The sequence below is a fragment of the Primulina eburnea genome, chromosome 8, assembly GCF_022965805.1.
Source record: "Primulina eburnea isolate SZY01 chromosome 8, ASM2296580v1, whole genome shotgun sequence".
NCBI classification, from domain to species: Eukaryota; Viridiplantae; Streptophyta; class Magnoliopsida; order Lamiales; family Gesneriaceae; genus Primulina; species Primulina eburnea.
The window spans coordinates 42251073-42266451 of record NC_133108.1 but is presented as its reverse complement, the minus strand read 5'-3'; the positions used below and the strand labels follow the sequence as shown (position 1 = coordinate 42266451).

Here is a 15379-nt window from a genome sequence, read left to right as displayed (position 1 = left end):
CTACCACATAAATAGTGAGTTGAGTTGGACAAATTTCCCCGACCTGTACATTTTTGGAGAGCTAAGTCACCAACCTCAACCCACGTTGTGCTCGTGGCCGCAGCATCTATGGCTTTTGTCGTTGGTTGTTCGAATCCTAGGCTGCAACCAATCCTAAGCGTCAGAGAATGGGATCTCGACTGGTCGAGATCAGGAACATAGTGGAGGAGTGGCGGCATGGAGAATAGGTGGGCTGGGAGTGAAGGCTAGCGAAGGCAACGGTAATAATCATAGATGAGGGCCGGCCTCTATTATATTAACCAACAACTAAGTTGGGCTGATCGTGCATCCCCCTAACCAGAGGATTTAGTTATTGATGCAAATCGAAACAACGAGATACTTATCTGATAACAACGAAACAACTACATTTTCCACAAAAGCAAACTATGTTTTACTAATAATAACAAGCCAATATACATGTCCATGCCACCAAAATTATTAAGGCGAGTGATCCTGCAACTGTGGTGGTACTTGGGATGGCTCTGACTCCGATAGCTCTAGTTGCAGATCTGCAAGAGGCTGGTCGCCCTGCCATGTCCAAACAATGTCTTTCAGGGATGGCCTAACGTCCTGCTTCATCATCTTCTGAAACTCCAAGGTGTCTCCGTTGGTCTTCTTCATCTCAACTAAATGAAAATCTGGTGCAATCTCGAAAATTTCTGCTTCAATAGAGAGCACCCCTTTTCTTCCGGCTTTGGATCCTTCAAATTTTAGCAATCCTCCATCCTTCTTCATAATCTTCAGCTTCAGCCGCCTGGCCAAATCCTCCATCTTTGATATGATGTTCTTAGCAGGTTGATTGGACGTAAACCTTAATTCTCTCTTTCTATCATTTTCCTCAAATAAGCCCGACAAATCAAAACCTGCTGAAAGGGAGATTATATCAAAGGCATTCAAGGAAGTGAGCCTATCAAGATCTGTCTTCAATGTTGCATCTGCATCAATGGCTGTTTCCGTTTCAGTTTCTACATTGCTGTTCTTGGAGTATGCATCAGTCCTTGGGATCTTGGATTGGAAACCTTTACGAAACCAAGAATTTTCCATTATCTTGGATATAGATATCCTGGTGTTTGGATCGGGATCCAGCATTTTGGAGATCAGCTTGCGAGCATCAGGAGAGATCCAGTTTGGAAACTTGAACTCTGACTTTCCTATTTTCCTGTACATCTCCATTAGATTTGAATCATGGAAAGGGAGATATCCAGCCAACAGAACATATAAGATCACCCCACACGACCAGATATCTGCTTTGGATCCATCATACCCTCTCCTGTTAATAACTTCTGGAGCAACATAGGCAGGCGTCCCACACGTTGTGTGAAGTAATCCATCCTGTCGCTTGGATTCTGCAAGGGCACTCAGTCCAAAGTCAGAAACCTTCAAGTTCCCGTTTTCATCCAAAAGAAGGTTCTCAGGTTTGAGATCACGGTGATAAACGCCTCTGCTATGGCAAAAATCTACAGCACTAATCAGCTGTTGAAAATATTTTTTTGCAGCGTCTTCTTTCAGTTTCCCTTTGGCAACCTTGTTGAAAAGTTCACCTCCTTTAACATATTCCATCACGAAAAATATCTTGGTTTTACTGGCCATTACCTCGTAAAGCTGCACGATGTTGGGGTGCGTAACAAGTCTCATCACAGAGATTTCACGCTTGATTTGATCGATCATCCCAGCCTTGAATATCTTCTCTTTGTCAACTATCTTCACTGCCACACTCATATTGGTTTTGAGGTTTCTTGCATGATAAACCTTGGCAAAGGTCCCTTGCCCCAGTAATTTCCCAACCTCGTACCGTTGCATCAACATACTTCCTTGCCTTTCCATCGTCAGATATATATATCTAATAAACTACAAATCACTACTTACCAGCTAACACAGTCTCTAATGTTTATTAAAAGAAGCAGCAATCACTCAACCATCCTCACATAGGTCATGATACGAAACAATTTTTCCCCTTGAGTATCCAGCGACTGTTCTGTCTTGACAGCAGAAGCAGTGAAGGCTATAAGTTATCTGTCCAATCGCATAAAGGATAAAGATCCGTGGCTCGAATGGTGCTTCGGCCTCACCAAAATTAGAAAAAGACTGTCCAGCCCGCAAGCACATCTTTCAGCATTCCCTGGTTTTTTTGTACTAGAGAAAGCTGTGCGGAGGATGAGGAGCTTCTAGGTGTCAAACCACAATCACAACCACAGGAGATTGTTTGTTCGGTATTTCGAAACTAGATAGGTGTAATACAAAACCTGAAAGAAATAAGAAGAGTTACTAACAAGAACAGAATAAATCGACATAATTCAGAAATCTTGATTTTGGGAGTCTCTTCTTGATAAACACCCGAACAAAAACAGCAACTATCCTGATAATCAGTAAAATTTCACATCCAAACCATAAAAGTAAATGAAGTAAAATACGTAGATCTAATTCGACTATTGGAGAAAGAATAAAAACAAGAAGCACCTTCACCTTCAAAGCACCAAAATATGAACAAAAAGCAATCCTGACTAAACTTTCGAATCAAACAACTACAAAAAACTCAATCGCACAACCCTCAAAAAAATCACATCTTTGAACAGGACAGCAACTACCTGAGCCAAATCAGTATACCCTCTTAATTTCCCAGACATATGAACATAATCAATAAGGCCGCCAATCATATTATATCCAAGGATGCAAAAACCCATATCAAAGACAAGAAAAATCACCTCAAGTTCATTTAAAAATCTATCGAACACGGACAGAAACAGAAATAGCAGACAGAAAAATAACAAAATAATTGAAGAGGGTCTCGTTTCGATGTACCTTTTTGAAGGAAAAATCACTCTTCCAAAGCTGTAACGTTACCCCCAAATTTATGTATGTGCCGAAAGGCTTGCAAGGTGCAACAACGTACGCCACTGCCCTTTTGTTGCCGACTCACTTGGTTACAGCTAATCAATATGACCTGCCTTCACGAAATTATTTTAAAATCTAATACGCAACAAGCAATTTATAATTCCTTCCCCAAAATGAAAGGAAAAAGAAAACAAGCAATTTATATTTTTATTTATTTATTTATTCATGATATAACAATAAATTATATAAAAAAAACTAATAAATAGGTGAATTTACTTTTCTAAACATCTATTATCGAATAGAAATTCGACATGAAATATTATTTTTATTTAACTAACCAATTGTAGACACGTTTGTAATATAATAACTAAAATATTTTTAAAAATATAGTAATTTACGTATGAATCATTCTTCGAGTATATATGATTATTGGACCACCTTGCAACTCATAGTTTGATAAAAAGAAAATCACAATAATTTAAACATGAATCGCTTTTCGAGCATTGAATTGTGATCATGAATTAGAGTAGATCTCTTATAAGACGGTCACACGAATCGTTATTTGTGAGATGAGTCAATCCTACCGATATTCACAATAAAAAGTAATACTCTTAACATAAAAAGTAATAATTTTTCATGGATGACTCAAATAAGAGGTATGTCTCACAAAATACGATCCGTGAGACCGTCTCACATAAATTTTTGTCATTATTGTTTTATCAAAAGATATCGCTAATAATCCGTTGCAATTCAAATACTTTTAAACAATAATGTATTTTATGAATAATTTATTTTGAATTCGATAACGAATTAAACATGAAATTTTACGTCGGATATAGCATAGACTAACTCATGTCGCTCCTCGGAACCCAGACACCATCAAACGCCGATATGTACAGTACCAATGAACATCAGGGGCTGCCAAGTCTTTGGAAAACTACAATTCAAAAACTTTGATTGTTAGTGTACCGTTGACTCATTTAATTTATCTAGACAAAAACAAAAATGAGAAGATTGAATCATTTACTAGTTGGTGAACCACTTGCAATTCTTCAAAGATCTTTTTATTTTTTTAAATAGGTGTTAGAAATTCAATGAAATCTTAAATTAAATTATGAATTTTGTAATTGAATGAGTCTCATGTGAGACCGTCTAACGGGTATAATATGTGAGACGGATCAAACATATCCATATTCACAATAAAAAGTAATAATCTTAGCATAAAAAATAATATTTTTTCTTGGATGACCCAAATAAGAGATCTGTCTCACAAATACGATCTGTGAAACTGTCTCACACAAATTTTTGTCTTTGTTAATTTATAACGAAAATAGTAGGTCGGCACTCCATTTATATCTATGATATCGATTGATTAAATATATTTGGGGGATTAAGATTTAAATGAAACAAAAATAAACAGTATAAAATTAGGTCTCGTCGTGATATTTTATAGGTAAAAACTTGTGTGAGTCGGTCTCACGGATCGTATTTGTGATACGGATCTTTTATTTGGGTTATCATTAAAAAATATTACTTTTTATTGTGAATATCGGTAAAGTTGACCTGTCTCACAGATAAAAAATCATGATACCATATCACAAAAGACATACTCTATTTTATAATCGACGCTATCAGTTTTAGAGTTTAGACTAGTGGTTCCAATTTGAGGAAAGATTCAATTCGGGCTGAAATTTACTTTTGGAAAAATTTCAAATATAAGGGAAAACTAACTTTAGAAATAGAAGAGTGATAAGACTGATTAAACTAGTTATTTAAAAATTAGATTACAAATTATTATAAATATATAATTTCTATTAAAATTAATAAGAGATTACGGTTTTGGTACAAGCTTTAAACCCTAGTCGAAAACTGATATCTGAAGCTGGTTTGGAGTCAGGATTCCAAAAATAATTGAGGCTAACATGAGGCGAAATTAATCGAAAATTTAGATTTTTTTAAAAAAAATCATGTTTTAATTAAAATAAGTAATATAAAAATATAATTAAACCAATTTAAATTTTATTTATTAAAATATATATTTTTAAATCTAGTTCTGTTATTCAATATAATTTTATTATATATTTTTAATATTTATATATCCTTGTAAATTTTATTGGAAAATTTAATAATATTAATTTTTTTATATAAATTTCGATTTGTTCGGTTAACTGAACTTTTATATTAAAAATCAAACCGAACGAAACTAACCGATATTAGAGTTATCGAATTTTACGTTAAACTCGCATAATTTCAAAATCTATGTCAATAAACTAACCAACATACGAAAATGAAATGTGATTTCTGAGGGTTGTTTTATTTTTAATTAAAACATGAAGATGAAAAAAATTACTTTATTTTTTTTATAAAAAAAAAAAAGTAGTGCCGGAGCCTACCATAACCCAAAATAGCTCCACCCCTCGGTTTAATTGTTGAGTAATGGTTCCGATTTGTGGTTATGATTCAAAACAAATATAACCACGTGATCAACGTAAAACTACTTCAATATTATATATATATATATATATATATATATATATATATATATATATATATATATATATATATATATATATATATATACATACATATATATATATATATATATATATATATATATATATATATATATATATATATATATATATATATATATATATATTTTGAGAATATAGGTTTTGAGTCACTAATGTGATATGGATGTTTTATTCCAAATGAACGGTCCCTGGATAGTTTTCGACAAATATTATTAATTTATATATTATATCGCTAAAATTCAATGATAGGTATGTATCTCCTGAAATTTCCCGACGTTTTTGTTTTAATAATCAATTAATTTACGACAACCACATTAGGTGCAAGAATTGGCAGCTTGTTTCATTTATCATAACCCCACAACGAAACAACACATCACCACAACACATATTTTTTGGTGAGAATGTTAAGTGGTGTAGAAGAAGCACGAGGCTTCAAGATATTTCTTTTAATATATTTGTATATCTATTTTTGTTCACTAAAAAATAGGATATTTATTTTGTGGTTGTTGCATAAGAGGTGCGGTGACAAAACATAGCTGACATGAAATCACAAACATATAACGTTTGTGTTATGTCATGGAAATAACATATATCTATAATGATATGATTCTCCATTACGAGCCTACACTCGTTTGGTATTACTTTTGTATCCAAAAAAAGGTTATACCAATATAGATATTATCTCACTTTATTAACTCATGCTCTTCATCTTGATATTCCAATGTGAGATATTTGTTGCATTCTCTACAATCCTCTCCTCAAAAGAAGTTCCACCATTATTCTCATGGTCGGAGCTTCTCCTCAAGCTTTATCTGTCCTCCAATCGAGCCACATCATTCATTTAAATATCCAAAGATTCCACTCACATGACTCGATCTAGGCCATGATTCTGATACATTTGTTATGGCATGTAAGTTACATATCTCCATAATGATATAATATTGTCAACTTTGAGCCTAAACTCTCATGACTTTGCTTTGGACTTTACCCAAAAGATCTCGTATCAATGGAGATGACATTTCATCTTATTAACACTTGTATATTCCAATTTGAGACTTTGGTTCCATTATCAACAGTTAGAAAGAGGACCGAATGTGAGCTGCGACGTATCCCTTCGACACTCTAAGTGCCTTGGTAATTCCAAGGAATCCGGAGACTCCTATTTTTGAGGGAACATATATGATGATTATACGACATGACAATTCCAAAGACTCGGCTACCACAACTTAAATAGACCATTCTGAACAGAACCATTATAATATAGAACTATTTCTGAGTTTGAACTTTGAGGCTCATCAGTGATTTTGTTCTTTGCCTCTCCTCCAATCTCCATGCTTATTACGTGTGTCCATTCACTTCATATTTGGTTCTTGGAAACCGGAATCGATATGCAGTGAAGAAATTAAATTCGGTTCGGGCAATCGTGTTTCCATGTAAGTATGACAACCTCAGTTGATTTATAGAATATTTACTGCAACACTTTACGTTGATGTGGAGTGTCTTCCTGTGACCACAGATCTGCTAGCCGGAAATAGACACAAGTACAATTTTAGCCGAAATGGCAACTAAAAAGAAAAAAAAGGAAATTGACTGATGGATAGAATTACCTAAAACACTTTCTCCATTAAAATGGTTGGCAGTTAAGTCTCTAGCATAAGAGCACCAGCAGCTGCTGAATATGACTACAGATAAGGCACCCTCGCGTGTATACATCACTGCATGATACATTATACTATCTCACAAAACAAATGTAAAAGCTCGAACTCATTCTAAATCAGTACTGAATTATTGAATACCACGCGGTGCCTCAGTCGTATCTTCAAACAACCAGGAGAACTACAAAACCTTTTTTTGAAAAACAGAAACAATAGCACAATCGAATTTGTAGAGCACGACTAAAACATGCACCCTGCAATGAACTTAACGAAAAGCGAATCCAAGAACAAAGAAGATCCTGCCTCAAATTACTATGTAACAATACTTAAACAATCACACACACACAAGGAGTCAAGAAAAGCTATACCTTTCCTTCAAGTGATGAGCAATATCAAGAAAAGCTATACCTTTCCTTCAAGTGATGTATCTTTGGATTGGCTTCGCACCTGTGGATATAGTCTTCCCCTCCACAAAATATAGAGAAAAAAACAAAAAATGCTTTAAGGTTTGTACCGTGAATAGATCAGTTTGTTATTGCTAATCTAATATGTTAGAAATGACAATTTTGTTGTCAAATAAAAGATAAGAACGGATGGATGTGATGATTTGAAATAAGATATCAATTACGTGTATCATAATCTGGTGATGAATGCGAGAAATTGTAAATATTATTCGATGTCTGACTTGTTTATTTCTTGGGAGATTGCATTAATATTTGGGATAGATTCGACCCAACTCAGAGTTGATCCCAACAACCAAGCAAGATAATCTATTAATCTGGTCAAATATATATTGTTGATATAAGAGATTTTGCAAGAAACGGCTATTTTCTTGCAAACGTAGCATTTTCAAACATGATAATTACATTATCATTGTACATATTTTGATTCCCCCACAAAGCTGATGCATAGCAATTAATACCTTTACTACACAAGGCAAGTACTAGGAACCCAGTGTTTTGTCCAAGATCCAACAAAGTTCATCTTACAAGCTGCGGACACATTGAAATTGCACTTTGTTTCTTCTTCATCTTCTTATTTTGCTTCGACATGAGGAGGGTGATACGATCAAAACTGAACTTCTTTCTCTTTGGAGGAAGTCCGTTTTCTTTACCAGCTGCTGCTTTCTCAGCAGAGCGTGGATCAGTATTAGGTTTACTGTTAAGCATTTGTCCCAGTGACACTCTGCGCTTCCCCATGTTCCCTTCTGCTCGTACTCCATTCTCGTACTCTTCGGTTAGAAGCAGTTTCCTGCTCAATATTTGCCCAATCGACAGAGTTGGCTTCAGGACTGGTTTTAGCTCGTCATCATCCACAAGATTCGGATTGTTTACGTCCAGCATGTGATATTCTTTACAGTGGAGGGATGAATGTGAGTTCTTAAATTTAGTAGAATTATGAACAGAACGTCGATTCTGACCATGATCAGATCTCCATCCATGAAGAACCTCTTCCACTACAAGTTCACCTCTATTTGCCGCTTCCACCCTGCTCAATGCTTCTTCCAGGGCCTTTTTGCTGATTTTAACCTCTTCAGTTGCTTCTTCCACCTTTTTTAGGATATAATAGTTCAACAAATTTGCTTCATTGGCTCTAAGCACTGCATCCGCTTCCTTATCCTGATAAGATTCCTTTGCATCTCGAGCTGTAGAGATCAAGGTTGAGTATTCCTCAAAAGTCAGTGTCACCCCTTCTGATTTTTGTTCAGAAGCACTGAAAAGTGCTTTGATTTCTGCAAGAGCAACAGCTTCAGAAGCTCTGGCTGCTTCCTTCATCATTTTAGCAGCAACCGACTTTATATGAGCAGTTTTGATAGCATCCTTTGTCTGTTCAATCTCAGACAGTGCTCTCAAAACTTCCGATCTTGCAATGCTTCCAACATTCTTAAATTGTTCGATCTCCAAACTTAGCCTCTGAAGCTCCCTTGTGACAACATCTGATGGATGAGGGGAACCACCTTCGACTTCAGAATCCTTGGACATTTCAAGATTCTGTATTGTTTGGTTTAGCTCATCCTCGATAAATGAAATTTTGGAGGTATTAGACGACAATCCTTGACGAGTCTTCTCAAGTAAAATTCTTTCTGTCTCAATTTTCTTGTCGCACAAATTAACCATGGCTCGGATATCTGAAAGCTCAGCAGTAATCCTGGTTAAGTTCATCTTAGCCAGTTTCAGCTCCATTAGAATGATCCCAGGGGTAGCAGAGGCAGCCAGGCCCATATTACCATTTTCGTCGGGATGCTCACTCATATTTTTTTCCAGATTTTCTTCTGTTTCGACATCAAAATGCATGCTGTTGTTCTGCAAATATTTGTTCACGGCGACGTTAATTTGTGGTGCTTCTTTCTGCAACTTCAAGTTCAATTCTTCAATGATCAATTTGGTTGTTTCCAACTCCTTTAAAACATCGAGTGTCTCCCTCTCCATAGTAATCAATTCTCTTTCCATTTGCGCTGCATTTTCCTCCACTTTGACAATGTCAACAATCTGAGCATCATTCTGTCACCCACAATATCCATTAAACAGTATTAACACCGCAAAAAATTAGTCAGCTAATGCACATCATGATTCAATTTGAGCAGCCCATCATATCAATCAGGCACATAGATAACCAATTATATTAGCAATCACCGTTCGATGAAAAAAAATGAACTTTCTGTTACTTTGATCTAGATGCATTTAATGTTCCAAATTTCAAAAGCAGACTAGATTAAGGAACCAGGAACATCTAAAAAATCTAATAAATAGTTAATACGCGAAAGTGTAAGTTGCCACTTTTGATAAAGCAATAAACAACCGATAATTCCAATCTCTTCTTCTTTGCAAAATAGGTAGCGTCTTTACCAAGATATGAGTACACATAAAACAGGGAAACACAGAACCTTATTCACATGAAAGAACAGAGTTATCCCAAACTATATTACCTTAAACGTTAAACCACAATACACAAACAAAATGCAATTCTGGGTATAATTTATGACCATGGGTGGTTCTATGCATGCAATATCTCCTAGTACTGAAACTCAAAGATGAAATCTTAACTTCAATTCTAGATTTCAGAACACTACTCGCTATAACAAGACAAATATAATAAGAACAAAAATGACCAAAACAATTAAATTAACACTACTAAATGCAACACTGACAATGGCAATGAATCCTTTTACAAAGGATTGTTGGATATTTTAAGCTTAATAAATGAAAATTAAGCAAAGACGGATAGAAACTCGAAACAAAAACATTGAAAGGAAAATCGACACTCCTAAGAAGCAGGGGAAGCGCTAGGGATGCCTGGATTTTCCGGGCAGCAAGTGGTGGGGCGCCCGGAAAGTGGCACCTCCGGACCCGGTTTCACGAAAGGGTGTGTGCCTTTTCGAGTTTTTCTGATATCCTTACGTCCTAAATGTGTTCATTGATGATTTTCATCAGTTATTTGGACAAAGAGACACTCATATATTGAAAAAACATGTCCCTTCAGATTAATAACATTAAATAGAAATGCTTAGATCATTTTTTAACTAATATTTTTTTTAAGGAGAATTCACACCAACAATCTTAAAACGATTTTTATATTCTTTGGGTTCTTTCTTTTTTGGTTTGTAACTTTGAAGATGTATGACAATAAACGACTTCAGATTATGCAGTCTCACAACAACATGAGGACTTGTGAATCGTTGAATTTCAAATATAAGATTTGGAATTTTAATTGCTTCTTTTTGTAATAGTATTTAAATTTTATGTTTTTTGGAATCATTTGATTGAAGAAGTATGAATATGTATAATTTCATATACAAACTACAAGGATCGTAAATTAGTGAGGTTAAGTATCATACTTTTAATTATTTTTTTACCTATAAAAGGTGGGGTATGGTAGGATAACCTAAGTGAGTGTGAGGATGGGTCGCCTCAAAGAAAGACTTCTGAAACCAAGATGTGTTTCATGGCCAAAAACGGATACAACTGAACTACCAAAAGAAAATGATAAGGAAGTTATAGTTAGGTACTATTGTCTGATTTTACATAAACTGCCAACAAGTTCAAGACATCATGTCACTTTGTGGCCTAGTAAATCGATAATATTCTTCTAAAGAAGGTTCGAAGTGAAAAGCGTACCGTCACATGATTCGATGAGTTATGTGTAAACGCTATTTCGAAATCATGTGTATGCATGATTTAAATTTCATTTATGTGGGGGATTGTTAGATATTTAAACTTAATGAATGAAAAATTAAGCAAAGATGGATAGAAAACTTGAACGAAACATGAGGAAATTCCCAAGCTGGGGAACGCTAGGCCCCCAGACGTCAAGGGCTCCTGATTTCTGCAGAGCGCCTTCACGAGTTCCTTCTCTTTGGTTATATTGAAGCGATTATCTTTGCTCAAATTTCATGAACACTAAATTATTATTATTATCAGGTAGATTACCCACGTATATCACACCCGATTCACCAGAATATCATCAGATAATAAAGCAGCAACACTAACTGTCACACCATTATCTCATAAGGTAGCACAAGAAGGGACAAAACTCAGATAACAGATACACTAAACCATGGGTAAACTAAAACGAAACTAAAAAATGAACAAAAAACACAATGCATTTGCACACAACCTCAGTTGCATTCTTTGGGGAAATGGGTTTCCAGAGGGCCATTCCTCCAAACCGGCTGGCCGCCTCTTTTACCGAGTCAAACTGCGCAGACGTGTCGATTTCAGCCCTCTCAGAACCGAGTTCTGTCTCAGGGTTCATCTCCGGAACCAGCTCACGCTTGGGCTCGAGATTTTCCGAACTTCCCTCAGCCATTGCAAGAAAGAAGATAATCCACGAGATGTTTAATAAAACGAGTAACTGTGGAGTTCGAGAAGTAGTGAGTAGAACGAAGTCGGTAACGTTCATTTAACGTTGGGTCGTCTCGAAAGGAGACATACTGCAACGTTTGGATTCTTTCAACTGTTATCAGCACTATTATGCGAGAGCATGTTTTGCATATTTGTAATATTTCATTAATTTAATTTTTATTAAAATATAAGTAATATTATAATTATAAAAATTAATAAAACATCATATTATATTTTTATTTGGGGTTAAATTATGATTTCATAAAAAGTCATACCAACCTACCTAACGTGGTTAGTATGACATCCTCCACCCTACAGGATAGTAATAGATCGTGAAGAATCTTTATTTGTTTTATTTCCCTAAAATATACATGTTTTATCATATATAAATATAAATGCTAGAAAAAAATTTGAAAATAAGTTTGTTCAAATTTTTCAAATACATTTAATAAAGTTACTTTTTTAAAAAAAAAGATTAAAAACGTTTTCGCTATCTCTCATAAAAACGAGTCTTTTGTCAAAATAGACATGCACTGTTTTTTTTTTTTTTTTTTTTGACATAAAAAGTAGACCTGATACTTGGTCTTAGGCAAGCGACGCGATTGTTTTTTTCGAGCAAGGTTTATGTTTTAAAAAACAAAATTTATATAGATCTATTGTGCAAAACACGTAATGCTCATAGAGAAATATGAACGGCTGTGCAATAAAAATATGAAATCGTTCGAAATCAGCTGGCCTAAGACATGAATTAAAATTGATTCCTAGCCTAGCCCAATTAACCAAACAAACCTTTTAAAAAAGTTGGAGCCCTCCAAATGCATTGTGAGCAAGTTAACTGTCATTTTTTAAGGTAGTATTTGCAAATATTTTAGAAAAATGATTGTGGATTTTTATAAGATCGAGCGTTTCTCATTTTATCAAAATATATAATTAGTGTTGATGGTCTAGCCAAAATTTTAAATTGTCTTGTTTTTCAAACATCAAGTTTCAATAGCACTATACAGCTGCTCAAACTCAATCATCATATTTCTAATAATTGCACTTTTCGCAATAAATGAGAATCGAACTTTTCAATTCGATTCCGATAACAACTGTAAAGATCAGACATTTATCAATAGATCAAAAAACTATAGCTAATGATAATAATTCGACTCGAATCTTTTAATTACTTGTAATCAATGCTTGTCATACGAGCCCAAGGCCCCATAGAGTATTGCATCTCATGATGATTTATATACTAAACAAATTATATAGCTCTGCCAATAAATATCAAAGCATTTATCTTGAAGATTTTGGAATAACGACAAATCCAGGATTTGGTTTTGGAAAAATTGGTGAAGTAAGATGATTCTGAACAAGTTTAACAAGCCTCCAAAATTTTGTCCTTTCAAAAGTTTTGCATCAATTTATACATAGATAAACATTCATATCAGAATACTTCATCCAAATCCTACATTTTATTTTTGCAAATTATAATATATATATATATATATATATATATATATATATATATATATATATATATATATATATATATATATATATATAAAATAATCAAGTAATTAAAGATTTATTGAGAATCACAACGCACGCGAATTAAGAATATTAATTCAATGCTATTAAAAATAATGGTATAACATTTTGTATAGGGAAAAAAAAAAATAACAATAGAAGTGTACTCACATTCATCATATTATCGGTATGTTAATTCAAGTTTCCATATAAATTTTGTATTGTAACTTACACTTTTTTTCATTTTTTGTCAGGTCTGTTAATTCACGATCTTAATCAACTAATTTGCACTTATTTTTCAATGTTGGTAATTTTCACTGGAATGCTGACGTGTTAATAACCACATCAGTAATGTTCGTCATCACATCAGTAATTTCAGCGACAAGTAAACACTCAAAGGCTAAAGAGGAAAAAATGAAAATTAGTGGACTAATATTGTGAATTGAATAATAATATGACTAAAAATGAAAGTAATGTAAATTATATGACAAAATAGTAATTTCTCTTTAAATTACTAGAGAAATACAAGGTCACAACTCACGACTATAAAAAATTTATACTTCTTTACATATTCTGAATGTAGATAAAAATTAATATTTATTGACTAAAATGTTAATCTAAGTTAAGTGTTATTTGTAACTAAAATAGGAGTTATAATCAAGTGGTGTATAATAGAATATTTGTCGTTTTGTCAAAAAATTTGATTGATAATATAGTGTAATTCAAATATTTTAAGCCACAAGCAGTTCAAACTTCATATTTTGATCGCTTTCATAACAAATAAAATTATTACTCTCCAATCAATATTATTGGAAATGGACATTAGATTCATTTCAAAATAAAACATATGGATTCAATCCAATTGGTTAATTGAGCATATTATAATAAAACACGTGTGGTAATACCAATACGGATAATAGACTCAACCAGTTATTAGATCATAATATAGAAATCGATTGGTGAACAAATAAATGAAGTAAATGATAAGGAAATGAAAATAATATGGATAAGATGTCAATTTTAGTCACGTATATATTAACGTGTAATATTTTTACTCATATATCTTTTATTGATTCAGTTATAATCACATATATCTATTTTTAATAATCAATTTTAGTATTTTGTTTTCTTAAAATCATGTAATTAATAATGATAGTTTTAATACAATGTAATTATTAAATTTTAACAATGATATCAACAATTCAATTACATGATTTTAAGAAAAATGAATAAAATCTACTGTTAAAACATATAATCATATGATTATAATTGATTCAATAATAGATACATGACTAAAAATATCACGTATGTCCCTGATGCATGTAGGATTTTGAGATGTTAAGGCACCTAAAATGTTGTAATAATGCATTTAATTACATCTATAAAATCAGTAATGATAATTGAATGATGATCACCTACACAGTTGATTCATCCTACATGTAGGGGTACTACCCACATGATAGAATCAAATGTCCAAATTTAGCCACATATACACGAGATCCACTAATTTTTTTTTTAAATCACATAAGTGTGAATCTTGTCCATCCAAATCATGTGAAGACAGTACCCTCTTAGGTAGTATCGACTTAACCCACCTACACACTGTCTTTGCAATTCTACATGTGTTAGATATCATGTGAACGAATTATGTTCAGACCAATTAATAATAGTTAGTGTTGGATATAAGTCCTAATCAGGGGCGGATTTAGTGTAGGGCGAACATGGGCCACGGCCCCCCCAAAAAATTTTAAAAAAAAATTTAGTATATATTAATTTTTTTTAAACTAAATATATAAACAGATATATATATGTGGCCCCCCCAAAATGAAAGATACGTCAATGTATCTCAGTGGCTAAAGCCAATTATAACAATTGCTCCACCCGATTTCGAAACCTGATCACTACAAAAAAACGGACACCATAGCGACGGTTTTGTTAAAACCGTCGTTTTCGGCGACGGTTTGGT

The 15379-nt window shown here is 33.6% G+C and overlaps 2 protein-coding genes across 7 annotated transcripts; both read right to left on the bottom strand.

The window, feature by feature from the left end:
• Nucleotides 1-246: 246 nt before the first annotated feature.
• On the bottom strand, nucleotides 247-2995 carry LOC140839941 (CBL-interacting protein kinase 2-like). Of its 3 annotated transcripts, none has more exons than XM_073206952.1 (2): nucleotides 2839-2995; nucleotides 247-2282 (listed from the first exon to the last, which is right to left on the bottom strand). In XM_073206952.1, exon 2 carries the CDS (start codon nucleotides 1861-1863, stop codon nucleotides 478-480), a length of 1386 nt encoding a protein of 461 aa, XP_073063053.1. In that variant the 5' UTR covers nucleotides 1864-2282; nucleotides 2839-2995; the 3' UTR covers nucleotides 247-477. The 3 variants fall into 3 exon arrangements, with proteins under 3 accessions (XP_073063053.1, XP_073063054.1, XP_073063056.1); XM_073206953.1 differs by having other exon boundaries at nucleotides 2742-2993; XM_073206955.1 differs by lacking the exon at nucleotides 2839-2995 and adding an exon at nucleotides 2625-2804.
• A 3427-nt stretch (nucleotides 2996-6422) lies between these two features.
• LOC140839940 (WEB family protein At2g38370-like) lies at nucleotides 6423-12007 on the bottom strand. 4 transcript variants are annotated; one of them, XM_073206949.1, is made up of 4 exons: nucleotides 11675-12007; nucleotides 7202-9561; nucleotides 7013-7120; nucleotides 6423-6923 (listed from the first exon to the last, which is right to left on the bottom strand). In XM_073206949.1, exons 1-2 carry the CDS (start codon nucleotides 11957-11959, stop codon nucleotides 8041-8043), a joined length of 1806 nt encoding a protein of 601 aa, XP_073063050.1. In that variant the 5' UTR covers nucleotides 11960-12007; the 3' UTR covers nucleotides 6423-6923; nucleotides 7013-7120; nucleotides 7202-8040. The 4 variants fall into 4 exon arrangements, with proteins under 4 accessions (XP_073063050.1, XP_073063051.1, XP_073063049.1 ...); XM_073206950.1 differs by having other exon boundaries at nucleotides 7013-7838; nucleotides 7983-9561; XM_073206951.1 differs by having other exon boundaries at nucleotides 6424-6923; nucleotides 7469-9561.
• Between the last annotated feature and the right edge of the window lie 3372 nt (nucleotides 12008-15379).

Excerpts from the sequence above, each read along its gene's own strand:
- LOC140839941 (XM_073206952.1), bottom strand. The coding sequence starts at position 1,863 with ATGGAAAGGCAAGGAAGTATGTTGATGCAACGGTACGAGGTTGGGAAA.
- LOC140839940 (XM_073206948.1), bottom strand. The coding sequence starts at position 11,959 with ATGAACGTTACCGACTTCGTTCTACTCACTACTTCTCGAACTCCACAG. Across the intron at positions 9,562-11,674 it reads CCCCAAAGAATGCAACTGAG|AATGATGCTCAGATTGTTGA; the intron begins GTTGTGTGCAAA and ends TGTGGGTGACAG.